This window comes from Piliocolobus tephrosceles, chromosome 19 (genome assembly GCF_002776525.5).
Source record: "Piliocolobus tephrosceles isolate RC106 chromosome 19, ASM277652v3, whole genome shotgun sequence".
Lineage (NCBI taxonomy): Eukaryota > Metazoa > Chordata > Mammalia > Primates > Cercopithecidae > Piliocolobus > Piliocolobus tephrosceles.
In genome coordinates, this window is record NC_045452.1 from 37,502,442 (window position 1) to 37,530,372 (window position 27,931).

The 27,931-nt window shown below is 52.9% G+C and overlaps 1 protein-coding gene across 3 annotated transcripts; it reads right to left on the bottom strand.

Annotated features, from left to right (window-relative positions):
- Positions 1 to 1,129: 1,129 nt before the first annotated feature.
- RIPK4 (receptor interacting serine/threonine kinase 4) lies at positions 1,130 to 27,919 on the bottom strand. 3 transcript variants are annotated; one of them, XM_023189582.1, is made up of 8 exons: positions 27,673 to 27,919; positions 18,355 to 18,646; positions 12,935 to 13,083; positions 10,982 to 11,031; positions 8,379 to 8,537; positions 7,534 to 7,637; positions 5,659 to 5,923; positions 1,130 to 3,778 (listed from the first exon to the last, which is right to left on the bottom strand). In XM_023189582.1, exons 1-8 carry the CDS (start codon positions 27,852 to 27,854, stop codon positions 2,619 to 2,621), a joined length of 2,361 nt encoding a protein of 786 aa, XP_023045350.1. In that variant the 5' UTR covers positions 27,855 to 27,919; the 3' UTR covers positions 1,130 to 2,618. The 3 variants fall into 3 exon arrangements, with proteins under 3 accessions (XP_023045350.1, XP_023045356.1, XP_023045359.1); XM_023189588.1 differs by lacking the exon at positions 27,673 to 27,919 and adding an exon at positions 26,815 to 27,010 and having other exon boundaries at positions 2,384 to 3,778; XM_023189591.1 differs by lacking the exon at positions 27,673 to 27,919 and adding an exon at positions 26,733 to 26,773 and having other exon boundaries at positions 2,384 to 3,778.
- Positions 27,920 to 27,931: the final 12 nt, after the last annotated feature.

Consider the following 27,931-nt stretch of genomic DNA (forward strand, 5'->3'; position numbering starts at 1 on the left):
GTAAGTACAAGGTGGGCCTGGAGCTGTGTCAGAAAGCAAGGAAGCAGAGAAAGATGGGAGGTGAGGGGGCACAGGAGCCTGCGTAGAGGTGCCCAAACCAGCCAAATCAGGGCTAACCTGACCATCAGAATAATTAAGAGTGTAATCCATCGATTAAACAGGGATCCGAGACTGCATATTGATGTAAATAAACAAAAGTGGGAGAGGAAAAAGCCCTCCTTGGTACACAGTATCATGTCTATGGTATTTCTGCCAAAAATGTGTAACCGAAACCATATCTTGAGGAAAATTACATAAACCTAAACTGAGGACACTCCACCAAATAACTGGCCTTACTTCCCAAAAGGTCTGAATGAACCCATGAAGGAGCCTCATATCACAAGTTAATTCAAAGTCAGAAAAGAGAAGACTGAGAACTGAGGATTGATGAAAACGGAAGCCACATGGCAATTGAAATACCATGGGGTCCCAGGCCAGAGTGAAAAAAAAGAGGTGCTGCTGTGTTTTTCAACTTTCTTCTTCTATAAAGGACAGTTTTGAGATAATTAGCAAAATTTGAAGAGAATTTGTGGATTCGATGGTAATATCGTACCAATGTTAATTTCCTGAATGTGATGGGTAAACTGTGGGTGATGTAGGAGAAACTCGTGCTTTTAGGAAATGTACACGTAAGTATTTAGGAGTAACAGGGCACACTCTCTGCAACCTACTCTCAAAACAGGTAGGTGGGTGGATGAGAAAGTCAAATGCAATCAAATATAAGCAAACAGGGAATCTGGCTGAAGGGTTACCAGAGTTCTATGTACTATTCCTGTCACTTTTCTGCAATATGAAATTATTTCAAAATACAGAACATAAGAACTGTAACATTTCAATAAAAACTTTAGTGTTGGGAGCTTTCATCCAGACACATTTCTCTCCCCGACTGGATCACCCGTGTGTGGAGGGACCCGGGCAGAGGACGACACCCGGCTCCACCCTCTGCTTTCTCACGGCCCCACGGCCTGGGTTAATTCAGGACACAGGGGCCCTTCCAGAAGGCCATCTGCAAGCTTCTGTCACTGCCTCAAGCCTTTGGTTTGCAGAAATCAGATTACACGAGCTCGGTGATAAGAAAAAGCAGTCTCAACCAGCTTCAAAAAAGCAGGCAAGTACTTTGCTTTATTGACACCAAATGGAACTTTTCGTACCTCATGCAGTCCACACAATAGTAGCATAACATAGTAAAGGCAAAATGAGGCATATTAAAACATAGCCAGTTTTAACAGCTTGGACATTTCCTGTCATGGAAAAGTATCCTGCCCACAGATTCACATTAACATACATGGTACATTAATATCAATCTCTATCATATACCAGGCCACGGTACATGTTTGCACACAGGGTCACGTTCTGCAACAAACTTATTCTAATAACACTATTAGGAAGGCACCCTATGGGACACAGATGATAGTTAAGTTACCAGACTAGATGGGCAGCATCTTTTACATCCAATAACCGCCCTGGGGCCACACCCCAAACTGCTGAGGTGCGGATGCACGTCTGCAAAGCAGGTCAGAAACCCTCCCCCTGTAACCCCAAAACACTATCCTTATCCCAAATCACCTACCAAAAATGAGAGCTGGAAAGGGCGCAGATGAGCAGTGCATCTACCTAGGTAATACTGTCCATGTCTAGGTAATACTACATAGTTCTATCTTCATACTGTCTATGAAGATAAAAAACAGTTTCTCCTGCACCTCTTCCCCCAAGACTGGTGCACTCCAGTGACCTGAGGGGGCTCACCTCAGTCCCCAGGACTGAGGTTACAAACGCAGAATTTTTTAATGACTCTTATGCCTGTGGCTCTAGAGTTCCCAAAACATCTTAGACAATGAGAAATGAACAGCAGCTAGTACCATGTGAGCACGTGTGTGTGGTTGTCTACAAGGACTCACCAAAGTAACAGACTGGAATGGTTAAGAGCTGGCCACACACACATCCCACAACGCTGGCTGCTATCATTCACTCCTTGTTGCATAAAACATTGTTTTCAAAGCCAACCCCACTACTTAGTCATCATTTACAGACTAGACTATCCAATGTCATGAACATTTTTAACAGGTTTCAAGCAGCAGCTGATAAGGCATTCATCTCTTCAGATATTTTATAAAACAATTCCATGGAAACTTTAAGACAGGCCTCTCTGCCCACTGCTGTGTATGAAGATAAAAAACACAGTTTCTCCTGCACCTCTTCCCTCAAGACTGGTGAGCTCCAGCGACCCAAGATGGCTCGCCCCAGGAGAGAGCGGATGCTGCCTCGCCTGGGGCTTCATCACCGAGAGACCAGCCTCAGCAGCCCATTAGGAGCACAACGAAATGATTCTGACCCACGGTCCTTTCAGACAGCAGGTGCCTAGATCAGTGATGGAGCGGGCACGTGCACCTGAGCCAGCTTCGCCTGGAGGGGACACTCCGGTCAGCAGCAGCCACCTCCCGATGGCACCATGTCACCTCCGCTTGGTCAACGTTTAGGCAAGCCACAACAGGGCCCCACGCAGGATTGTTCCATCCCCATGAGGAAGACAGGACAGGACAAGAGCCCCACATGGACCCCTGGTCTCCACAGGCAGCCAGTTAGGTCTTGCTTCGCCGCAGGAGGGTGGCGGCGGGGCCATGGCCGCCCTGGAACTTGAGGCTCTGCAGGTTGATGTGGGCCCCATGCCTGAGCAGAGTCTCCACTGTCTGTGCATGCCGGCCCTGGGCGGCCAGGTGCAATGCGCTGAGCCCCTGCTCGTCAAACAGGTCAATGACGTCGTTGCTGACCAACTCCTCCACCACCTCCGAGTGCCCGTGGGCAGCAGCCAGGTGCAGCGCCGTCTGGTTCAGGGGTCCCCGGGCCAGCACATCGGCCTTCTCCTCGACGAGCAGCTTGACAGTGGCCAGGTGTCCGTTGCGGGCAGCCAGGTGCAGAGCAGTGTAGCCGTCGGAGGTCACGGCCTCCTTGCCGGCGCCCCGATGCAGAAGCAGCCTGGCAGTGCTCGTGTGTCCCGTCTCTGCAGCCACGTGCAGGGGTGTCTGTGCCAGCAGGCTGCAGACATTGACGTCACAGCACAGGTCGATGAGGATGCGGGCCACGCGGTAGTGCCCGCGCTGTGCAGCCAGGTGCAGGGGCGTCCTCCCATCCAGTGTCTGGGCGTTCACACTCACCCCCGGCTGCTTGGCCAGCAGCTTGACGATGGGGAGGTGGCCCTGCCAGGCGGCATAGTGCAGCGGCAGCCAGGCGTCCTTGCCCTGCAGGCTCACGTCCACGCCTCGGCGCAGCAGGATGCGCACGATATTCTCCTGCCCATGCTGGCAGGCCACGTGCATGGGCGTCCGGCCCTCAAAATCAACCTCGTTGACCGAGGCATTCTTCTCCAGCAGCAGCCGCGTGCTAGACTCGTCCCCGTTCTGGGCTGCAAAGTGGAGGGCTGTCCACTGGTCCTCGTCCTTGGCGTTGACACTGATCTTCCGTGCCAGCAGGAGCTCCACGACGCCCCGCACCTTCCTCTCCACGGCCATGTGCAGCGGAGTGGAGCCCCTCCGGTTAGTCAGATTGGGGTTGGCATTGTTGAGCAGCAGCCACTTGACACACTCCTCTTGCCCGGCCTCCACCGCCAGGTGCAGCAGGCTGGCGCCACCGTCCAGCACCAGGTCCACATCCTGTGGCTGCAGGATCTTCATCAGCTTGCTGGTGTCCCCAGACACGATGGCATCCATGAGCTTCTTCTTCTGGACGTCTGTGGTGCCCAGATCTGCAGGGAGAGGAGAGGCAAGCGTCAGAGCGTGGCTGCATGTCCAGGGACGCAGCGGCTCTGGGAGCCTGGCTGTGGCGCTCAGGTGGAGGACCGCCAAGGCCTCCAGGCTGTTTGCTGGACACCTGACCGTGTTTGAGCATTATCTGTGCCTCCTGATTAAGGTCAGTCCTAGTGGGGGCCCCGGGGCAGGCCGGCGAATGTCTTCCAGGTGCTCGTTAGTTGGTCTGCAGAATAAAACCCACTCTTGCTGTCCTGCGGGGTGCTGAACCCCCTTGGTGCTTAGAGATGGCAGTGACTGCAAACATTCCTTCATTAAAGAAAGGAAAAAGGGCACAGACCAAAAGACCAGGCCGGAGCCCCCTTCACTTGGAAGCCTTGGCACCTGCCATCCACGGACACCCCAGGCCTAGCAGCCTGCAGAGCTGGTGCCCAGAGCTGGAAGGGGCTGCTGCAGCTCCTGCCCCACCTCGAAGTGGCACCTCCTGACCTGGGGAGGTCAAGAGGGAAGTTTGCTATGATAATCCTGAAGGGACTGAGCCTCTTGTTTCAGGAAGATGTTAGTCCAGCACTCAGGATGAAAAGTTGCATTTACCACAAAAATCCTACTGTAGTGCCTGGAATTCTGAGTCCCTGAAATGAGACTCTCCTCCACCCTCATGTGAAACACATGGGGACTTGGAAGGTGGCGGTGCTCAGGTGGTAAGAAAACGGAGCCCTCCCAGTCAGACTTGGTGTTTGAACACTGGTATTCCGAGTAGAGCCAGTAAAGTAATCCGCTCTCGAGCATGAAGACGATATGTCATTTCAGAGTATTAGACCCAAAGAGAATGTTCTAGAACGTACTTCTCCATGGGAGATGGTGGTATTTCTTTCTGCCCAGTCTTAGACTCGGCCCTGATTCTCTTCCTCAACCCCATCACCTACTGCTTATCTGCCGTCACACCGGGTCTTCCCCACTGTGTCTATGTAGCATTTCCTTAACCCAAGACACCCTCTTTTGCCCCCAATATTCTAATCTAAAAATCCCAGGAGGTCTGTAAGATCCAGGAAAAGTCTTTGCCTCCAAGAGGATGTACCAATCCACCAGGAAAAGCCAACTTCTCCTTCCCCCCAAGATCACAGCCTTGGCCCTCAGCCCCCGTGGCTGTAGCCCTGAGTGTAAATCCCTGTATTTTCCATCAGAGCTGCAGCCCCTTCAGGAATAGGGCAGGACCACATCTTACCCCTGCAGCTGGCAAAGAGGAAGCCGGAATGACCACCAGGCCCAGCACCCTGGGGCAGGGATAGGAAAAAAAGCACCTTCCAAAAACAAAAACCATCAAAATTAACACAAAAAGATAAGATCAGCTAAGTGAGAAGTGCTCCTCCCTAACAGGGGGTTTGCAAAGGTGGCCTGGTGTTGAAACCTCCAAGGATAACCAACACATTACAAGGCCTGGACTACCATGAATGGGGAGCGCACATATGCGAAGGCAGGGGTGTGTACCCAACAGCATCTGAGCAGAGGCTGTGAGACTGCCATCCTGGAGACAGGAGGCCCGCCAGGGAGTGGGGCTCAGCTCCTCGCCGGGCTCACTGCACTGGATGGGGTTTCCCATCTGTAGACCAGAGCTCAGCCTCTACCCATGGCACTGGCACAGGCAAGACTGCTGCACAGACTGGTGATGTGGCCTGTTCCCCACATACGCTAAGTGACATAGGATGGAGCCAAATGCCCAACACCCAAAATTAATTACTTCAGACAGAGAGAACACAAAGAAGAATTATTGCTGGGTCGAGAAACTTCCCCTTGATTCTGTTTAGCTGCTCACTGAGTCCAGTCAACTGTCCCGCCGAACCCAGCATCTCTTGGGACACAAAGAGGCGTCCCCACTTACCGCTGGTCGAAGGCTCCCGCTCAAAGGACAGCGACAGTGATCCTCTGGAAGAGAAGGCGGAGTCCACCGAGGACACCCCCGAGAGCCTCTTCCCACTGCCGGACGACGGCAGCTTGGACTCAGAGGAGCTGCGGCTGAGCTCCTCCGGGCCCTCGACAGCCTGGGAAACTCCAGAGTCCAGCTGTGAGAGCAGCTCGGAGAGGCTGTAGTCGTTATCGAAGGTGGGGGCGGAGGCCCGCTTGAGCCTGGCAGACACAGGCACCACCTGCGAAGATGCAGAAGAGGGAGTGGGTGAAGACCCTGCCATACCCCGCATGGCCCGCCCATGACACAAACATGGAAGGGCAAGGTAGGCCATGGGAGGGAGGTGGGGGAAGAAAGGACGGAACCCTATCGGTGCCCCAGCTCAGACCCCGCCTCCGCACAGCACTAGGGAGCTCAGACGCCGAGTCGGCACAGCACCCGGGTGCTCAGACACCACCTCGGTCCGCACAGCACCAGGGAGCTCAGACTCCGCAGGCGCACAGTGCCAGGGAGCTCAGACGCCACGTCGGTCCTCACCGCGCCGGGGAGCTCAGAGGCCGCACCCGCACAGCGCCAGGGAGCTCAAAGACTTGGAGCTACAAAGACTTGTGCTGGCTCCACCCAGCACAGAAACATTTTAAGGAAAGATCGACTTCATAAAAGTGCAAAATCCAGCCTCATGCAGCTCTGGATGCCATCTGCTCAGTAGCACTGCACACAGCGTCACCCAGACAAAAGGCAGGCAATGTCAAACTGCAGAGTGTGAAGCATGCGTGGCGGGACACAGCTGCCCAGCACAAGCCAGCACTGGCAGGAAACGAGAGGACAGACAAGAACTGGGCAGGATCCCCACAGGTGGCTACAACTGCGACCTCCCCACGGAACGACGTGGGGCTGGCCTGGGGGTTGTGTGGGGACCAGGGAAGGGGGAAGGGCCGGGCTACAAGGACGAGGGATGATCCAATCCGACGCACACCAATGACACCTTATAAAGGGTCCTGCTTCACGGACTGCAGGGGCAGCAGGTTTCTCGTGGGTGAGTGGAATCTGACAGGATTTCACGTTTCTTCCCTTAGGCACACCTGTTTGCCCCAAATCCCCACCTTTGTGGGACGGCTTGATGTCCCACACTGTTGCTGGGTGTACCAAGCCACCCCCACATGTTGGTTGCCTTCTTTCCCTTATCAGGGCCCAGGTCTGCCTCTTCACCAGCAACCCCCAGGCACCTTTGCTCCCAGACTCACTGGCACGCATGCACTTTATGTTGAGACAGTGGGCGCGCCCTACATGTTTCCTGATCTCCTGAGCTCACACCAACAGGCTGGGATCAACTGCCCAACACCAGATAACACGTTATAAAGCTCACTCAGCTCTGCCTCACAGGTCTGCTCCAGTCTCACTACCTGAAAGGGTATTTAGCCAGCCCTGGCACTTGGAACTTCTTATCACATTTGAAATCACCCAGGTGGCACTCATCAGAGGACAGACCATTTATGAGCAGCTATAAAGGGACTGGATCCCCGAACCAGACACCAGCTCTCCCTCCCCGTCTGGGGCTGGGCCTTCAGATCCCCGTGGTTCCACGCACATCCAATGAGTGGCTATTTAGTGTCGGGGAAGCCCTTACACTACTCATGCAGAAGCACAGACAGGAGGGGCGGGGAGGCAGCCGGGCAGGTGCACCTGAGCCCCCGTGGGACCTACACTTCTAACGGAGCTGGGTGCGGGATGGGCTCAGAAGAGAGGGAGAGTGGTCCGGGCGGCGGCGGAGTCTGCAGAGAGGAGGAGTGGTTTGGAAACCCGGCCTGGAAGCCGAGGAGACAAAAGACCCCTGTGGGGAGGGCCCGTTACCTCGCTCCTGGGCTCTGGGGGGCTTTTCACGTCCAGGTCGTGAGTGGTTTCTTTCACTTCATCATCAGGCTTTTCACACAGGTCCTCGGTTTCAGAAGTAATTTCTTGCGGGGAAGAAAGGGGACATGTCACTCGGATGATGACTTCTGCGTACACAAGCCTTCCATTGAAATGCGGGCGGGGCCTCCACAAGCTGGGGGATTTCTCACATGCCTCGGCCCAGGCGGAGCTCGCCAGGCAAGCCCAGGGGCCCTACATGGGCGATTTGCTGGCCAAACCCAGACCCCTATGCAATCATGTGCAGGCCTCACCAGACTCAAAGCAGAAGCCTTCCCCAGGAAAGCCCCACCTGCCAGCTGCAGGGAGCAGAGCTGCCAGCACCTGGCGGATGGGCTCCCCATCCCGTTTCCTGCCGTAAGCTTTAAATGCAGCAGTTTCCATCTCATCAGGGTGACTTTCCTATGCCAGAGACACATCTGTCCCAGGAAGTCAACTCCCCAAGGGCAACACCTCCAGCCACCAGCCAGGTGAGTCCCCGGCAAGAGCATGGCTGCACCTGAACTTCAGGCTCCCACACAGACTCCTCTGGGCAGCAAGCCCAGCCCTGGCGGGGAGCAGGGGATGGATGGTTGGAGGCGACTCAGTTCCAGCTGCTGTGGCCGAGCCTTGAGTACCAGAGGCCACGGGCAGGTGCTGGGGCCAACCTATCTGTGCAGGGCTCATTTCGGCCCACCTGTTACATGCCTCACTTCTCACCCAGGCCTGGTCCCTGACCCTGTCCTGTCCGTCACCACTATCTCCTGTGACACCCACAGACCGTGCCGGGGAGACCCTGGGGAACTCACCTTGGAAGGTGGGCCGAACTCGCGGATCCCCCTGCCAGCACCGCTGCATGAGGCGTATCAGGTGGCTGCAGGCGCGCGGCCGGGCTCTGCACACGGGTGGCAGCTCCGGGCGGTGGCCCTTCACCACCTTCACCATGATGTGCAGGATGTTCTTCTCATCTGCCAAGGGAAGGATGCGAGTCAGGGGCTCTGCAGGGCTGGGTGGCAGCGTCTCACTCTTGGGAGGAAATGACACACTTGCCGGGGACCACGGTGGGACCATCCGCACACCATCCCAGGGAGACGGCTTCCCCTCCCGTTTCACAGCCAGAGCTTCCTGTAACCCTCATCCTCACGGGGCACCGTGCTCTCTAGTTTCCTGGTTTTGAAATCGACCTCTTTCCTTGGGTTCTGATCTACCAGATGGAGTCAGTGTGTTTGGTCACAGAGCAGATCTTTCTCTTGGGTTCAGAGCAGATCTTTGAACCCAAAGGAGGATGAGGTTCAAAGGAGAACAGTATCTTATGAGGCTCATTCCATCCCAAGCCAGCAAAGGGAATGAGGTTCACACACCATGGAGGAGCCACAGCGTCCTGCATCCACAGAGACCCAACTCTGTCTACAATGGCGAAGACGTCTTCCTCAGTTCCAACTCCAATCCCAAGCTCAGGTCCCCAGCTGGCCTCCCCTGCGGCTGCACCAGGGCTGGGGTGTGCGGGAGGGCTCTTTCCCTTCAGTTCACCATGTGGGGCTGTGCCTGTCCTTTGTGACTGCCTTCACTAGCATGCACGGGCTCTGGCATACTATTATTATTATTATGGCCACAACTTCCACCCTGACTGGGAGGAGGGGCTCAGGGTGACTTCCAGTGGGCCAAGTTCTTTTTTCTGTATAGCCTGGAACCCTCAAGGTGGACTCCGAGCTTCTTGTTCCCAACAGCCCTCTCTGCCCTCCAGATACAAACACGCCAGCCCATGGAATGGCAGCTCTTTGGAGAGGCCGTGTGCCCCAGCAGGTGTGGAAAATCCGCCGAGAATCACCCACAGTTGCCAGGATCCCATACGATGTTTTGCTCCACTTTCCCATTAAATCTTGTGCAATAAATACCTTAAGTATTTAACAGGCTATTTCCATGATTATTCAGACTTCCAAAACCAACAGCTCTTCTAAATAAAACGAAAGCGAACTGAAGTAAACACCTGGAATATGTCCTGCTGCCAAACACAGACTGGAAAAGCTGGGGAGAGGCCTTGTTCTCCTGCACCTGGAACCCCCCACCCCGCCTATCTATTAACCCGTTTATGCCTGAGGCTGCAACTTTTAGAATTTGAAAAATCAGACCTTGGCGATGACCTTGAGCAGTAGGATATGAATAATTCCCACATGCTTAGCGTTCCAATAATGGAACACTAGGCATATTCAGCAATAAAGCACAGGGACTTGAGCCTTGATCTGTCCCCTGTGCCTAGCCTCGGGTGTCACATCTATCAGACCCCCTCATCTATCAGACACCACCACATTTCACAAGCATTCGGGCCGTAGGCCACTGTGCGGGAGAACGTACAGAAGGCAAGAAAGGCGACAGGCGGTCAGGCAACACAGACAGACACCGGCCGGCAGAGGCCTGGCAGAACGCGTTCCGTGCTTTCTATTGGCATTCTTTCAAAGCTGCCAACATACTTGACCTTGCGATGCTGGGAAGATGTCTTCTCGCCCCAGCACCTTTCCCATATATCAGCTCCTAGTCTGAGCCCCAACTAACAACGGGGGGTAGGCCTTGACTCTCATCTTCATTTTGAGACATTTTTGGTCACACCACAAAATATCATGAGTAGCCCAGAAACGCCTTTAGAGGAAAAGGGAATCTGTCCAACAAAGCTAAAAAGTCCTAGATTTTTATGATAAGTAAGTTAAGGTGTGACAACTTTGAGGATGGTGTTCGGAACGGTCGCTGCCTGGCTGGGGAAGGAAACAGCACAGCTCTCAGGCTGGGCAGGGGCGCTGCTGCTTCCGCAGGCAAATCCATGACACTGAACGGCTGTGGACATTGGCTGTGCAAGCACGTGGGCACACGTAACACTCCTGAACTGTACGCTTCACACAGTCAACATGCTAAGTTTTGTTATGTGTATTTTATTACTTTTTTTTTAGTAAACAAAAAAGAATTAGTTGGAAATACCAGCACAGGCAAACTCATGGAGACAGAAAGCAGATGAGTGGTTGCTGGGGCTTGAGCAGGAGGAAGGGAGAGGGACTGCGGAATGGCCATGGGCTTGGCCTTCTGGCATGATGAAAATGTTCTGGAATTAGACAGTGGTGCCGATTGTTCAACACTGCCGATGTAGTTAATGTCACTCAATTAAACACTTTAAGTGGCTAACACGACCGATTTTATGTTATATATCTTTTACTACCAAAAAAAAACCAAAGAAAACTAGCTGGCACCTAGAAAAATTCCATTGAACAGGCCCCTTCAGATCTGTGCCTTTTCCTGTGTGCAAATCACACCACAGAGCAGCACCTACGGCAGCGTGGATCACGGGCTCTGTTTTAGGATAGAGAAAGGACAACAAGGTGTCCCCCCATTATTCCAGGAAAGACAAGCACATTACACCTCCACTCACCTGCAAACGGCTTCTTCTGTGTGAGCACGCCCCAGATGACAATGGCAAAGCTGGAAGAGAAACCAGGCACGTTAGCATCTCACAGCCAGAGACTCAAAGCCGAAAGCACTCATGCACAGCAAGAGGCATGAAGATACCTGTTCTGAAGCCTTCCAAAGACAGAGCCACGACACTGAGATATTTCTCCTGTTTTTAAAAAGAGAACACTCTCTATAGTGAAGCCCAGCATGTTGACAGCTCAGATGTCAGACAGACTCAAGTAACTTCGTCAACTGGGCTACAAATCTTCAGGCAGCTTGAGGGACTCCCAGAGAGGGTGCCACACTACACGGGGCATGAGCTCCTGGGGAACAGCACCTGTGTGCCTCACTGTCATCTCCTCGCAAGCACTGGGCACAGAGCACCTGTGCAGGCATTTACTGAAGAAATGGATGAATGAATGATGGGCAAATCCCATGTCCCCCTCCCCCAACAATGATTTCATTCTCTGAAAACATGGACTCTGGTTCCTAACTTAGGCTTGCTGAGATTTCAGCGTTCCTAACTGAGGCTTGCTGACATTTCATTGTCAGAGGGTTGTTAAAGAAACCACACAGAAAACACAGGAGGCCACACAGCCAAATGCCCCAAAGCCTTTTTCGGGGGCTGCTTAGAAATATATAGATATATGAAGGATATGTTCATGTACATTACTCTGGATACACCAAAAAAGGTGCCTAAATTGATTCAAAAAAAAAAAAGAAGAAGAAGAAAAGAAAAACAGAAGTCCAAAAACTGAGCCTCCAGGGAGCACTGAGTTGGTGAGAGTGGCTGTTTATAGGCACCGAATTTACTATCAAAAATTAGTTCAAACGGCAGGTTCAAAAGCTGAAACTCCAAACTCTAAAATAAATGGAAAGGATCTTAACTCTCCCCTAACTCTACAAGCTGTGACTAGTCTCCAAAGTGACACTTCCAGGCAACTCTCAGCTTAAAGCCCCAGCTAAGCACATGCACAATGGCTACTGTCAAACCAGTCAGCCTGGGCTGCTGCTCGTGGCAATGACCAAAAGGCAGAGCTCAAATGCTGGATCAGAGTCACAGTGCTGTAGGATAAGAGACACAATGGGAGGCTTAGTGCCTGCTCACATGCTCCCGCCCACTTTTCTTCTCCAAGAAGTCTGTGTGATTAAGACCTTTACGATTTGAAAAAGGAAGGGACCAGGTGACTTGGGGCGTGATCTCTGACCAACAAAGGTGAAGTGCCATGAAGAAGATGAGCTGCTCACCTCACAAAATCAGAGTGAATTTTGGGAAGTACACACACACATACGTACAGACACCCAGACCACTGAAAGCAGCAGGTTCTTCCAACAGACAAGCCATAAAGCCCACGGGTCATGAAATCGCCAAGGCTCTGACAGGGCAGAGCTGTCAGCCTGGCTCGAACGTGGACCCAGGAACATTCTTCCTCCTTGGCCAGCAACACTCACAGCAAAGAAATCCTGAACTCTACAAGCACCCACCCGTTTCATGTGGACTTAGCCCCCTTTCTGTTTGCTTGTTTTTTTTTTTTTTAGACAGGGTCTCGCTCTGTTGCCCAGGCTGGAATGCAGTGGTGCAATCACACTCAGTGCAATCTCTACCTCCCGGGCTCAAGCAATCCCCCCACCTCAGTCCCCAGTAGCAGGGACTACAGGTGCACGCCACCATGCTGGGTTAATTTTTGTATTTTTTGTAGAGATGAGGTTTCACCATGTTGGCCAGGCTGATCTCAAACTCCTGGACTCAAGCGATCCTCCCGCCTCGGCCTCCCGCAGTGCTGGGATTACAGGCGTGAGTCACCGCACCTGGCCTGAACCCCATTCTGACTGGCAGTAAGAGGCCTTTCTGAAAGCTGCAGCTCAGGGCATGAAGCATTGAGGTTCAGAGCCCCTGGCACCCACAGGGGATGGGGGGTGGCATGTCACACACCTGTATACATCGTGCTTGGTGTCGAAGAGCCGGCTCTTCTCCCTGATGCGCTCTGGAGGGAGGTAGGCAATCGTGCCAAACAGGCCATCCATGCTGAGGTCATGCGAGTGGGACAGCCCGTTGCACTTGGCCAGCCCAAAATCAGAAATCTGCAACACAGCCATCAGAGCAGGGCTCATTAGCCTTCAACAGTGACATCTGATGATGCTTTATCAAAAGCTGCCCTCTGCAATCTGAGGGTGGGTGAGAGCTTTCCACGGCTTCCCTGAGAGCCATGTCTGTGCCTCTCCAGGTAGCCCTGCCCCAGGCGGGGAGGGAGACCGATTCTGGGGCAGAAGCAAGCCTGGAGGCATTAGGAGAGCACATTTGATGGGCAGGTTAAAGAATCGTACTGTAAGGAAGGAGTTCTCTGAGACAGAACTCAAGAAGAATTAGAATCCACCTTCTATAAGGCATCATGTTTGCCATTGTGGTTGACAGCCAGCTGAGCAGGCATAAAGGGAAAAAAGCCGGCCTTAGAGGGTTCAGGTAAAGAGAGACACATGTGAAGATCAGCTCTGCTCCTCGGGAAGCCGGGGAGCTGGTTATGCAACCTGCCAGCTGGGGAGGCTGGCGGACAAGTGGCTGCAAGTCCTTTAAAGGGGAACATACCTTCAGAAGCTTAAACTTTAAAGCAAACAACACACACGCCTCGCAGCCCCGTCCATCTGGAGTGTTTTGTGATCAGACACTGGCTGGCTGCTTCAAACACATGTGTTCAAGCAAAGGTCTGATGAACACCTCTGCTGGCAGGGCCCAGGCCCCAAGGAGCACCAGCCACCAGCTCCTCCAGGAATGCCCTCAGCGTCCGCATTCGGGGGAGGCAGGTCTCAGGTCTCCTTCGGGCAAAGGTTACCTTGGTGCTCACTGCGGAGACTTCACAGACCCCCGGCCTGACCTCTCGCGGGGGCATCCCGTTTCCTGCCACTGTCCTCCCCTCTCCAGTGTAACTCAGTTCCCTCTGAAGCTGCTGAAAACCGTGTGTGGGATGAAGCCACAAGCCATTAGCATTAATAGGACTCTTGATCCAGGGGGAGTGCCGCCCTCAACTCTCCTTCAAGGCATATGGATTTTTTTAAAAACCCTTTTCATTAACTCTTGAGCTCCTCTCCAACACACCCATGGAGTGACAGGAAATGAGGCTGAGTCAGGCCTTAATTCTGGGCTGGCCGTGCCCATGTGGTGAGCCAATAGGGCTGCTGTCATCAGCACCAAACAGCAGGGAGAATTTATGACCCATGACTTGGGCTTCCAGGGATCCTGAGCACATCTGCAGGGAGGTGGGGGGAAGACCTGTGAGCAGGGACCGGCCCTCCTCATCTGCAGCTAGGAGCACCAGGATAAGGCCTCGACCCCAGCGGCTCTCGTGTCCTCCCACTTCCGTTTCTCCCAGGGCCTTCAGGCCTGCACCGCCTTGAGAGCCACACTCTGCACCCCAGGGAAAGCATCAGCTCCCCAGAGGAACGCCATCACCCGATTGTGCAAACCCCGGCGGCAGCTGGACACTGGGACACAACGTGTCCTAACTCTCCAAATAAGCTCAAGAGTACAGGAAGTTTCAGTTCAACAGTGATCGGCGGCTTGAAAGCCTTCAAATTCAGAAATGGGTTGAACAATGAGAACACAAGGACAGAGGGAGGGGAACATCACAGGCCGGGCCCTGTCGGCGCGTAGGGGAAGAGGGGAGGGAGAGCATTAGGACAAACACCTAATGCATGCGGGGCTTCAAACCTAGATGATAACCTAGATGGCTGATGGGTGCAGCAAACCACCATGGCACATATATACCTATGTAACAAACCGGCACGTCCTGACATGTATCCCGGAACGAAAAGTAAAATAAAATACAATAATAAAGAAAGCATCACACACTTTCTAGGCAATTCCTTCATCCGCCTGTATGGTTGAATGTAGGGAAAAAGTGTCACCCTCTCACGGTTAGTTAAGGATCAGACTCACTGTTCTAATCTTGCCTGTACAAGTTAGTAGCTCTGTGGTCCTGGACAATTAGCCTCTCTGTGCCTGTTTCCTTTTTTCATAAAACGAGGCAGTAACAGTACCCATCCTGTAGCTTTGCTGTGAAAATTAAATGACATCTGGGATCATTAGGAAAAAAAAAAGAAGAAAAAAAAATGAGAGGGACTGGGGCACAGAGATCCCAGCCTGGTGCTTCCCAGCCCTGCAGCCTTTTCTCCGCCTCGCTATCTGTGTCAGATAGAGCCAGCCACTCCAGACTACACTTGGTGAAAAGAAAATAAGCAGAAATTCTCTGCAAAACCTCTGGCAACAAAATGCAAGCTCGGAATTGAGAATTCTGGGAGGGTTGCTGACTCTCTGTGTTCTCCTCCCTCTCTACATCTCAGACCCTGGGCCAGCTGCATTTCCCCTCTGCCCTTCCTCATGTGCCCACCCAAGCCGCCCCTTGCCCTGTGTCCTTAACAGCGAGCCACTGTGGCATCCACTCTGACCAGCAAATGCCTCCACACTTACAAACACTGTCATCAGCACCCAACTCTGCATCTCGGCATCTCTAAGAGCTGAGGGCACACAGCTGCCCCCAAGCACACGGTCCTTCAACTTCAAGGTCCAGCTGTCAAGACTAAGAAAGTGGCCTGCCGGGGCTTTGCTGCCTTTAAAAGAAAGACACAGCAGAACGCGACCCACGTGTGACCCTTTGAAAAGCGTCTGTTCTGGGCTAACTGGTCATATAAATGCAGCCTGAGATTTTAAACCAAGTTATTTCATTTTTAACTTGAAATTGATTCCAACTAATAATATCTTAATATTGGTATTTAGTATATTTCGCGTTGAATAATATCAAGTAGTAATTTGATACTATTACTTTATATACTATTTATATTTATATACTTTGTGAAGCAGACAGTTGCTGTGATATTTTCAGTTTGAATCAAGCCCTGGGGACCGAGGTAGCCCATCTCAGAGGCAAATGGCAGGACTGGAATGGCGACTTAACATCTAATTTCAGAATTCTAGATTAAAGTTTTCCTGCACTGAATAACTGTCTACTGAGGACAGCCCAGAAGCCCAATGGCCAGCCCATGCGAAGCTTCCACACTTTGTCTTCAGGAACAACGGTGCTGACTCGTAGAACCCCAACACTCTCCCTGCTGCCCTCTACACACACCAGTAGCTATTTCTAAGAAAAAATAAGTATGTCGTGTAAATACATTTTTCTGTTTGTTTTTGGGCTTCTTGATGGTGACTAACATGCCTGATTAAGAAGGATGTCACACAAAAGCAATCTTTCCTGCGGCCTGTCATGGTACACAGAGCCTTAAGATGTCCCGGGGCGCCAGGCAGAGATGTCTGTCACTTCCTGGCCAGCACCCGGGGTGCCTTCCACAGCAGCCTCCCTGAGAAAGCAGTTCCAGGCAGTATCTGTCTGCTGCAGCCATCCTGAAAGACAGGGAAGCCCCGCTGCCGGCTACCCCTGCAAGAAAAGCCCAGAGCTCTGCCTGCGTCTCTCAGGCTGTTTCCTTCACCTCAACGCTCTGCTGCTGCCTGCCCCCGACTCCTGAGGGCAGAAAAGCCCGACCCTGTGTGAAGGCCCAGCCCCAGTAGCACCCCCATCCCCTCCCACAGGGCTGCCTCCAAGCCCTGCCTGCAAGTCACATACTCTGCCCCCAAGTGACCGCGACGTGCAGTGGTCATTTGGTTTCTTTCATGTCAAGCACAGTGGCAGGCCAGGTGGAAATCAAGGTCTCCGCTCCACGACTTACAGCTGGACGATCCTGGCTGCTGATTTACTCACTCTGAGCCGAGACTCAGCGAGAACCAGAGGCCACCGTCCACTCTGCACCTCTGCTCTGAGGATGAGGGCAGCTCCCGCAGATGCAGCCTCTGGCAGGCCCTTTCTGGTATTTAGTGCACGTTGCACAGCAGACCTTACCAGTCATTAGGGCCCCAGAGCCGGAGCTACCTAGAAACAAGCCCACAAATGTTGGCGGGAATGGAGGGTCCGCATGTGAAGCCCAGCCCTGCCCGTCACAGGAAACGGGAATCCCAGGGGTCTCAGAACATGAGCAGATGCGGGAAGCCACCCTAGAGCCCATTCAAGCCCAGTCATTTGATTTTTGTCTCCATTATCTCAACTTCCTACTTCACTTAGCAGGACAGTGCTTCATCTTCTAGCTGAAATCTTATTACTGGGCAACACCTACCTAAGAGACAACTTATAATTACTACCCAAAGTGAAAAATTGACCTCCTCACCACCGCCCTGGCTGAGCAAGGCACGCGAGATGCACTCGGCCGCAGAGTCTGGGCACAGGGAGCGGCTGTGCGCATGCCACACGGGCCACCACTCCCATCCCGACCAAGAGCTCAGGGGCAGGGCCGGGCCCTGAATTCAGGTCTATCCCAATTAATGGTCAGGCCGTCAGAGAGGCCTGGAAGTGCTGTGCCACCAGGAATAGTAGCGCAGCCAAGCCACGCGGGGACTCCTCTGCTTGTTCCCTGTATGAATTACATGGATCTGGGCCGTGGCTCTCGGCTCCTTCTCACTCCCAGGGCAGACACCAGTGTTGTGTGGACCAGCATATTACCCTGGGCCTCCCAAGAGCATGTGAACATCACCCCGTGGGGAAAACCTACAGCGTGCCAGGTGTAACCACCACATGTCAACGACAGTACAACCCTAGCCATGAAGGCCATCAAAGGAGATACAAGGAAATACAGCCCTGATGCAAAGGTGATGATGCTAACACCTGCCAAGGCCCAGCAGCAATGCTGGTTTTCAGTTATGTTATCCCTCTTACTTTTCTGTGTTTCAAAAACCAATCAGCAAAGCAAAAGCAAGCTCCAGCTCCCAGGCCTTGCACTAATACAGCACGCTGCTCCTCGGCGCTCTACGCAGAGGCAGACAGAGGCAACGAGACCCTCCTCACAGCCTGTTTCCACAGCACTTTGAGGACCCCACTGCAGAGGACCCCCATATTCCCACCACCCTGAGCTCCTGAAAACACTGAGGGAAACGCGTCCCTTCGGTGCAGAGCTGAGGTCCCGCGAGGACCCACCTGGCCCACAGGCTGATTTCTAACCTGATTTCGTAAGACCAAAACCCACAAACCCGCAATCTCTTTCCGGAATGAGTCATATGCCAGGATTTGCGGGAACAGCAGCCGTGTTCACCAAGCCCACCCTCCAGCTACACGGCGTGTGGTTTTCATACCGACCAGGACAAGCTTAGACTCCTGGAGTCCTCATGTTGCAAAAGTCCTTGGTTTCAAGTTCTTTCCTCCAAGAAGAACCACCTCCTCTTCCGACTGTGTCCTGACCTCAGGGCTTCATCCCTTGATGCCCTGCTCCCCAAGACACAGGCCCCCCCTGCCCAGCTCCCTCGGGCACCGTGCGGCTCCCCACCTTGACGTGGTAGTGGGCATCCAGCAGGATGTTCGCGGGCTTGAGGTCCAGGTGCAGGAGTGGCGGAGCCATGCAGTGCAGGAAGTTCATGCCCACCGCTGTCTCGTGGATGATGCGGAACCGGAGATCCCACGGCAATGGCTCTGAGGCCAGCAGCTTTTCCAGGGAGCCCGTCTCCATGTACTCCATGACCAGGCCGACAGGTTCGCGGCAGATGCCGTACACAGGCAGGATGTAGCGAAACTTGGCCATCTCCATCTTCTTGGCTTCTTCCAAAAGCTCCATGCGCTCCCTGAAAAAGTTCAAAGGCACAAAGAACACGCAGTGGTCACTCAGCCACAAACACAGAACAGCACCCTGGCCAGAAGACGACTGGCTCCAGAGGGCTGAGCAAATGCCTCAAGTGCACACACACGGGGCACACTTTACTGTCATATCACTAACACAGGGCTTTCCAGAATCTCAGTCCTGAGGCTGCTGAAATGTACCTGTGCAACACAGGGTTATCAGAAGTGAGGAGGAGGGAAATTCTAATTATATATATATATACACACACACACACACACAATACACATACATATAAATATATACACACACATATATATAGTGAGATAAAATGTAGTAAAATAGACATAACATAGTATTAATTATTTTAGCCATTCACAGGTGTACAATTCCCTGGCATTACACACATTCACAATAGGGTACAACCATCACTACTATCTATACCCAAAACTTTTCCATCATCCTCAACAAAAAGTCCGCACCCATTAACCAGTAACTCCTTCCCTCACCCCCATCCTCAGTAACCTCTTTTCTACATTCTAGGCAAATTCATACATGTGCAAGCATATAAAATTTGCCCTTCTGTGTCTGGCTTGCTTCATTAAGCATGTTTTCAGGGTTTATTCACACTGTAACATATATGAAAACTTCCTTTTCATGGCTGAATAATATTCCGTTGCATGAAACGTACTGTGTTTTTTTCATCTGTTCGTGGGTGCAGGCCATTTCCACCTTTTGGCTCTTGTGGATAATGCTGTACAGCTGCACACATTGGGGGACAAACGCCCGGAGACCTGGCTTTCAATTATTTCGGATATACACCTAGGAGCAGAATTGCTTGGTCACATTCTAAGTGTAACATTTTGAGAAACTGCCAAATAGTTGCCCACAGCCTGCCACCTTGTTTGTATAAACTTTTACTGGAAGAAAGTCTCACCCATTCATTTAAATACTGGCTGTGGCTGCTTCTGCACTTCAAAGGGGAGCGGAGTCCTTGCGACAGAGGCCCTGCGGCCTGCAAAGCCTAAAATGTTGCCTCTCTAGCCCGTTGTGGAGAAAGTTTGCCAACCTCTGGTCTAAGGTCACTTCCCTGGTGCAGCCTGTGTTTTCACAGACTGGAATCCCAGTGCCATGGTCTGTATTAGTGTCATGGGTCAAAAGTCTCAGAATGCGTTCAGGGTAAGAGGCTGAATCTGAGGATGCATGCTCACCATGGAGGATCTAGGTCAGCAGTCCCAAACACAGACATGGTAGAAAGCACCCAGGAAGCTGGCTGGAATGCTGGTTCCCAGGCCTCACTCCTTGAGAATGTGTTCCAGATTGGGGCTGGAAAATCTGCTTTTTTTTTTCTTTTTTGAAACAGAGTCTCGCTCTGTTGCCCAGACTGGAGTGCAGTGGCATCATCCTGGCTCACTGCAACCTCCACCTCCCGGGTTCAAGTGATTCTCATGCCTCAGCCTCCAGAGTAGCTGGGATTACAGGTGTGCCACATTCAGCTAATTTTTTGCATTTTTAGTAGAAATGGGGTTTTGCTATCTTGGCCAGGCTGGTCTTGAACTCCTGGACTCAAGTGATTCGCCTGCCTCAGCACCCAAAGTGCTGGGATTACAGGCATGAGTCACTGTCCCCGGCCAATCTGCTTTCTAATAATATAATAATAAGCTCCCTAAAGGAAACGTTTAGAACCACACTAGGAGAGATCTGACCTCCTAGAGCAGGAAACCCAGCAGCTCCATGTCCACACACAGGCCACCAAGGCAGCTGGCTGGGGTGGCCCTCAGGTAATTCCCCAGAATCCAGAGTCCAGCCCAAGTCCCTGCCTATAACCCAGTCTCCGCTGCCACAGCAGGGGGCGCTTCTGGAGCTTGGACACAGGCCTGCTCCTCCCAGTGACAAACCCTGGAGCAGGTGCTGGGCAATCACTCAGTGGCTCCCATTTCCTCGCCTGCTGGAGGATCCAAAACAGTGCCAACAGAACACATCCATTTCTTAATGATCTGACCTCCCCTGTGAGACAGCCCCTCCCAGGCTTCCCTCACGGTAGTGAAAACACTTTCCCCGCAGGAAAGGCCAGCAGGAACCCGTGGATCCTGCTGTTTAGCTCTTGCTGTGGAAATTCCCATACATGGGACAGGTACCAACGGCTTGGAGATCTCAGTCTGTCTGCCCCCCACAATGCGAGCCCTGCAGCTAGGGCTCTGCGTCTCAGGGCATAGCCCACTGGTTCTCAATGAGAGGCAACTTCACCCCCCAAGAAACACTGGGCAGTGTCTGGAAAGATTCTGGTTGTCACAACTGAAGGATCTACCAAACATGCTACAAGGCATAAGGCAGCCCCAAGGCTAAGAATTACTCAGCCCCAAATGCCAGTGGTGCCAAGTTCAATAACCCCGATGTAAACCAAGTGAGTGCATTTTCAGCCAACAAACTACTACTGTCCAGAATCACCCCTTCACTACTCCCAGCACTCACCTGGCCTTTATTTTAAACAGTTCTGTGTACTGGCAAGTGCTCGCTGGAATCCACTATATGTCAGAACTAAGGCAGGAGGTCCCTTTCTGTCTTCACGGTGTTTACGTGTCCCCTCTAAGGGAGAAGATGGAGAATTACCCCCAAAAGACAGGTGTGGTTGAAATATCTAAGCCTCTTGAAAGGAAGGTCCAGGGAGCTATTGAGAATCAAGAGAGACCCAAAGTCAGAAGTCAGCGTAGGAAAAGGCCCCCTGAGAGAGTCGGGAAGGCTGAGACCTGCACAGAATCCAGGGGCACCCGGGAGGCCAGCAAAGCAGAGCAGTCACTGTGGACCCCCTTGGGCTTGGCAGAGCGGAGAGGGGAAGCCAGCAGAGCACACACACTCCGTAGGAAGAATCTGCAGGACGGGTCCACTGACTGCATGTGGAGGAGAAAGGCTTACAGGACCTCTCTGGAGCTGTACGAGGGGTCGCTAGGCAGCCCCCCATGGTGGACATGGGAGCACCCCAGGAGAAGCAGCTGGGGGGGGTGTGGGGGGTGGGCAGGTCAAGAGTGTGTCTGAATACACTCAAGGAGCAAAGAATCCCACTGGCCTTGGGAACAAGTGAAGGAAGTATCAGGAATGAATGTGAAATTATTATGAGACAAACAGAGGGTAGCACGGCCTGCTTTTCCTAGCACTCTGGTTAAATGACCAATTAATGGAAAAGAAGATGCCCACCAGTGTGCAGCTGGCCTGTGGGGATCCCTGGGCTGAGCTGAAAGCTGCCCCATCACCAGCATACTGTCGGCTGCTCCCTCCCTCCAGGGGAAATCCCTCTCCCGGCAGCCACCGGCGTGGGCCAGGTTCTGGGACCCATCAAGGAATGGGGGGACTCTCAACCCAGTTCCCAGTCTCAATGAGCATTGGGAAAAAAGGAAGAGGGCCTGATGCCAATGTCAAGCATCAGCTAAAATGAAACCGGTCACCAAAGAAGGAAAATGACACCTCTCAGCTCCCAGCCTTTCTCCTCCTGGGGAACACCGGTTGGCTTGGCTGAGGCCCTCATTTGTTATTTAAAGGAATACAAGCACAACTTCCACCCCAGCAGCAGCCGCTAACTTCCAAACTGTCGGACTGGGACGTGGTACCAGCTGCTGCTTCTGTCTTGTTAAGAATCAGAGTTATGATTTGCCTGTTTCCGATTGCTTAAATGTGGCCAGCTTGCCGCCCCTCCCCTACCAGTGCGGCCTCCCTCCTCCAGACAAGCTGCCCGGGGGCGCGGGCCAAAGTCCTTACACAGGACTCAGACCCACATCCACTGTGCAACCGTGTGAGGCACACCCTCCTTGCCGGAGGGTTTTGAGGAAATGACAATTCAGGTGTTTGGAGGCTGGCCATTTACAAGGGTCATTTTTCTACATTTAGTAGACATTCTGAGTGTGAACTCTCTAGGCCAAAACTGATAACAAACACGTATTCTGAGAACAAAGTCAATCAAAGGAAGGCTGAGTAGCTTATTAAGTGGAAGCTCTGAGCCACTCTGCAAATAGTGTTTTCTTCTATTTGCCCAAAGGGCTTAATACGTAAAACCCAGGTGACTTCTGATTGCAGAGCAAGCTCATTAGCAACTCTAACAGCTACGGGCTGGCGGCAGAGCACACCCCTCCCCAGCGCACCGAGTTCAGCAAGTACTTTACTCTCCCTGCCCCGGGCCCCATCTGCAGAACAGAGACCCCATTTACTTTACTTTAAAACAAACAACAAACAAACAAAAAAGGGCCACTGCTGCCGGTTGGCTCCCAAAAGCAGCCCTGCTAGAATCTCCTAATGGAGTCCACCCCATCTTTGCACAACTGCCTGAAGGGAGCCAAGCACGACTTCCCCCTTCCACGGGCCACACATTTTCCACGAGGAAAATCAGCTGTCCTGGAAAAAAAAAGTCATTGTTTCCGTGGACAAAAGTGTCTTCTCTGTGACAGCATGATCCAAAATGGCTTGGGGTGGACAGGATTCCAGCTGAGGAAGGGGGTCCCGGGACTGCCCCGTGGAAGATCTGAGGCCCAGGAGTGGAGGTGGAGCGGCTCTCTTGCCTACCAGCATGGATTTCGTTCAGAAGCACCGGCATATCCTCAGAAACTTTCCATACTGTTTACCATCCAGTAACCACTGGGCCAAAACCCACACAACCCCTCCTTCCAGCCTCTCTTCAGGTGCTCCCTAGGCGACATCTGGGAAACTCCAGTGGTTTAGGAAGCGCCAGCGCTTCTGGGGTCAGGTGTCGCCTGGCGGCATTTGCAATTCAATAAGCCTGAAAGGGCCTCCTCTAGCAGCTGCAGGAAGAGGCTTCTCTGATGGAGGGAAGTTACGAAGTGCTCAGGTACTCTGAACACAGAAAGAACCCACCAATTGCTTTTTAGCAATGGCACTAATTTTTTTAATACATTTTTTCTTCTAAGCAGTGTTTCTGGCTTATTTTGATGACCACACAAAAGGAACTGTAGATTTATTATTATCATTATTTTAAGACGTGGAAAGATGCCGAATCCAGCCTAGGTGCTGGGGTGGTAGCCAGGGAGCACGGAACATCACATAGTCACATTCGCACTGTCTCCAAATCCCATTTCTTACTGTTGACGGTGAGGTCAGCGTTTCTGGGTTGACCAGAACCCTCTCTCGCCGGTGTTAATTAAAACACAACCTAAAAACTGTGCCTCGCTCCAAGCGCTGATAGGCTTAGGAACAGTTCGGTGGAGGTGGCGCCCTGTTCCCCTCTCCTTCGCTGCTGAGGAAAGCGTTGCTAATTCTGCTTCCGCGCAGGAACGGGGAAAGCCCCCTGCCCCACAGTCCCCTGGGCCCTGTTTTGGGTTCCACATGAAAAATCTCTGGGCATTAATTAGGATTAACTTGTGGTTCAACTTTTTAAAGATACGATGAGTAGCACTTACATGAATTCGGGTTTCTCCTCATTTAGGACTAGCCAAAGTGTATTTCCCCCTCCCAAGGAGGGCACTGGAGTAGCAAGAAATACGAGAAATATCATCACACCAACCATTTCTAAAAGGAACTTCCTAAAGAAGTCCCAGGGTTCTTCTCCAGGCTCAGAAATCCCAAAGACCTGTGGAACAGGCCAGCTGCGGTTTCCCCTGGAAGCACGCAACCTGGAAAGGGGGAAAGAACAGCCCCGGGACGTGGTCTTGTGCAAGTGGAGAAGCAGTAAACGAAGGGAAAAGTGAGGAGCAGGGAGGTGGGGGAGGCGGTGAGACCGCTCAGGTAACAAAGAGCTCCTAAAGAGAAACCTAGGTACTACCTTCGGGAAAACGCAGCCGGAAAATGTGTTTCATCATCTGTTAGCTGATGCCTCTCAGTGAGGCCTTCTGCACACAAATCCAATTATGTTCCCAGGGAGCCTCCGAGGGGTTCCCACACGGCTATTTTTAAAACTGACAAGAAATGGGCTTGTTCAACTCTCAGCTCTGTTGTTACAAACCTGGGGTTTGCTCAGGCTCGCCCCGACCAGCCAGGGCTGAATGCGGCAGGAGCAGAAGTGGCTCCCAGCCGGCGCTGGCACTGGCTTCTTCTGAGCATCCCCTTCGCTGGGGGCTGGCAGGGAAAGAACAGGGCCTTTGGGATCACTTTATTCTCTCCAAACTGGTCACAGCACCCATCCCTACACCCCACCCTAGGCCCTGTGACCCCCCACAATGAGGGTCAGCCAGGGAGGCCAGCTGTCTCTCCAAAGCCACCCCACAGGACCCTCCGAGGCACCAAGCCCCATGATGAAGGCAACCTCAGATCAATGTGGTATCACCTGTGAACTACCAGGAGCCCTGGGAGCTCCTGGGAGCCCTGCCAAGTGTCTAGGGGCTAGGCAGCCCCCCAACCTTTCTTGCATAGAAAAGCATGCTCACATGGCCTGGCGCAGCCTGCTAATCAAAGAAGTCCTGGGCAGGTGCTGTGGCCAAGGGGTAGCTAAAGGCTGGGCCCAGGGGAGGTGCAGGGAGCCAGGAGACCCCAGATCACCTTGAGAGGCAAGCAGCCTTGGCCAGTGAAAATCAGCCTCACCTGCACCTGTACCTGTGGTGGCTCCTATGCAACAAGTGGAGAGGACCATAACTGACCCCAGGCAGCCTGGAAAAGGCTCAGACCCATGTGGCAGGGGTGAGAGGGGCTGTCCCTCCGAGAAGAGAAGCAAGACTTAGGCAGAAGGGGTACAGGGCTGGGGGCTGCACACAAAGACCCCAGGAAAATCCTATCTCCCAATTCAGGGAACATCTTGCAAATATGAGGGGCTGGGGTGGGAGGCAGCTCATCAGAAAAACACTGAGAAATTTGGCAGGGCACATGACACAGCAACTACCTTAAGGCCTAGGTGCAACCCTGTGAGATGGCAATGCAACCAGCTCCTGGAGCACAGCGGGACTGATGTGCATTCCTAACAAGAACCTCAAGCTGAATACAGTTAATAATTAACCTAAAGGAATCAACTTCGCCAACAGCCGGGGTTTGACCATCTTCTCAGAAAGATCAGCCACGGCTGCACACGGCAAAGCCCCAACCTGCTCTACCAGGCCCAGCAGAGCACAGCAGGTGAAATGCTTCCTGCTAGGCGATGCTGACCTCGACCTAGCCACCTGACGTGCCACCACCTGTCTGCTTTGGGCAGGGCAGGAAAGGCTTCCAGTTAAAGTACAAAACACTTTTCAGCCAAGCTATGCAATATCCTAAGTGATTCACCTCAAGTGTAGAAAGCCTCCCTCCAACTAGGCCACCCAAGATATAAGGGACTGGTCGCTAGAAATAACAGAAGATCCTAAGGATGTGAGCTGGTGAGTCAGTCTGGGAAGGTGCTTGTTTGCTTTGCTCTTCCAATACAAGAAAGTGGTGTTAAAATTTTCCCTGATGATTAAAGCTCGCTGCAACTAGAAGACTGCATCAGACACACATCCCCAAGACAGAAAACGAACGCCCCTATGGAGAGGGTTCCCTTTCTGAACCTAACCACTGGCTGGTACTCAAAGTGGTTTGGATTTCATCAAAATAACCACAGCACCCCTCCTGGCCTGAGAAGTTCCCACGATCTAGGGCAGGGGAGAAAAAGTGCACAGCCTGGGCCAGCATCTCACCTTTGAACTAGTGGTGATTGGATGACACTCTATTGATGTTTCCAAGAAACACTGCATTTGAAGGTTACGGCAAAAAGCCACCAATAGCTCTGCTGTGTAGTCTCCTAGCCAAGGACAAAAATGCAAAGGGAGAGGACGGGTCTCTCATCTACAGAGGCATCATAGTCACGACATGGGGCTGCAGCACGCGCTGCCACCCCAGACACAAGCATCACAACGATTCTGCAGAAAAGCTGGGGTTTAGCGGCCCCATCACTCAATCAGCCAAACATTCGAAACCAGGTCTACCAGGCAGCAAAGGCTAAATGGTATTTTTAAAAGTAGCCGCTTCTGAGTGTATGTGTCCAGGGAATCTCTAGGTAAAATACAAGCATAGCTTCCATGTAGAATGTAAGCTTCATTAAAGGATAAGTAATTAAAATGTGCTAAATTAAGCCTTACATATAAACCATCAAAATCAACTGTAAACAGTGAAATCTACAACAAAGAGGTGCTGTTCAAGAACATTCTCCCTACCTCTCAAATTATGCACAGACGACAATCGACCCACCGAATTTAAGAGGGGCGGCTCTGCGTCCTTCCCATTCGTCTTTGTTACCTTGAACACTCCTGCTAGGTACTAGGTACAGACAGGTTTCATTCTGACTTTTGGACAGAGAAAATGGGTTGCAGGAGGGCCCCATGGCACGGCCACAGAGCATTAACGCAAGGCCCTTCCCCAGCGGTTCGGTCTCGAAATTAAGTCAGCTAAAACGAGAGTGTGCGGCGAGAAGGGGCTGGGTGGACGGATCAACACCCCAGACCCTATGCCGGACCCCATGCCGGAGCCCACTGCCAGGTCCGAGCCCTGGAGTTCCAACGCGCAAGCGCCGGGCGCCCGGGAAACCTCGCCCGAGCCAAGCCGAAGCTTCCGACCGAAATAATTACTGTCTTACACCAATTTGTGTTCCAACGTAAATTACTAAGTAAGTCGAACGAAGGCTAACTCCACTCACAAACCCCAGAGGCCCACACGGCAATTTTTCTAAGCCCTGCGCAGACCGCAGCTCCCCGGTGGGTCCCGGGCGGGCCGGACGCGCCTCCCAAGGGCACGGGTCCGAGGCGCAAGGCAAGCTGGAGACCCCAAAAAACCGGGGCCACTCGGGGAGTGTCAGGAAGCACGACTGGGCGCCTTTGGACGTCCGGGCAGACGCGGCCCCCGAGGAGCCCCAGAGGAGCCGCGTGACCCAGCCCCGATGGGCGCGATCGCGCCCGGGCTCGCCAAAGCCCCCGCGCCCCTCCGGCCGGGACAGGCCGAGTGGTCACTGCCGGAGTCCCGCGGCCTCGCCGGAAATTGGTTTACCCCCCTAAGCTGCTCCGGGGGTGAGTTCGGGAGAGAGAGGCAGGATTCTGGGACCCGACACCCCGACCCCGGCTCCGGCCTCGCCCGCCCCAGCGCCCCGCCCGGGCCGCTCACCTGTCGTCGACGTGCAGGCTGGGCGAGCACTTGATGGCGAGCCAGGTCTTCCAGTGGACATGGCGCACCTTGTACACCTGCCCAAAGCCGCCCGAACCCACCTTCTCCCAGCCTGTGAACTCGCCCGCGTCGAAGGTGCGCAGCAGCCCCAGGGCCCACGGGGTCCCGCCGTCGCCCTCCATCCCGCGCGTCTAGCCAGCGCCGCCGCGGCCGCCCAGGTGCCCAGGTGCGCGCCCCGCCCCGTTACGTCACTTCCGTC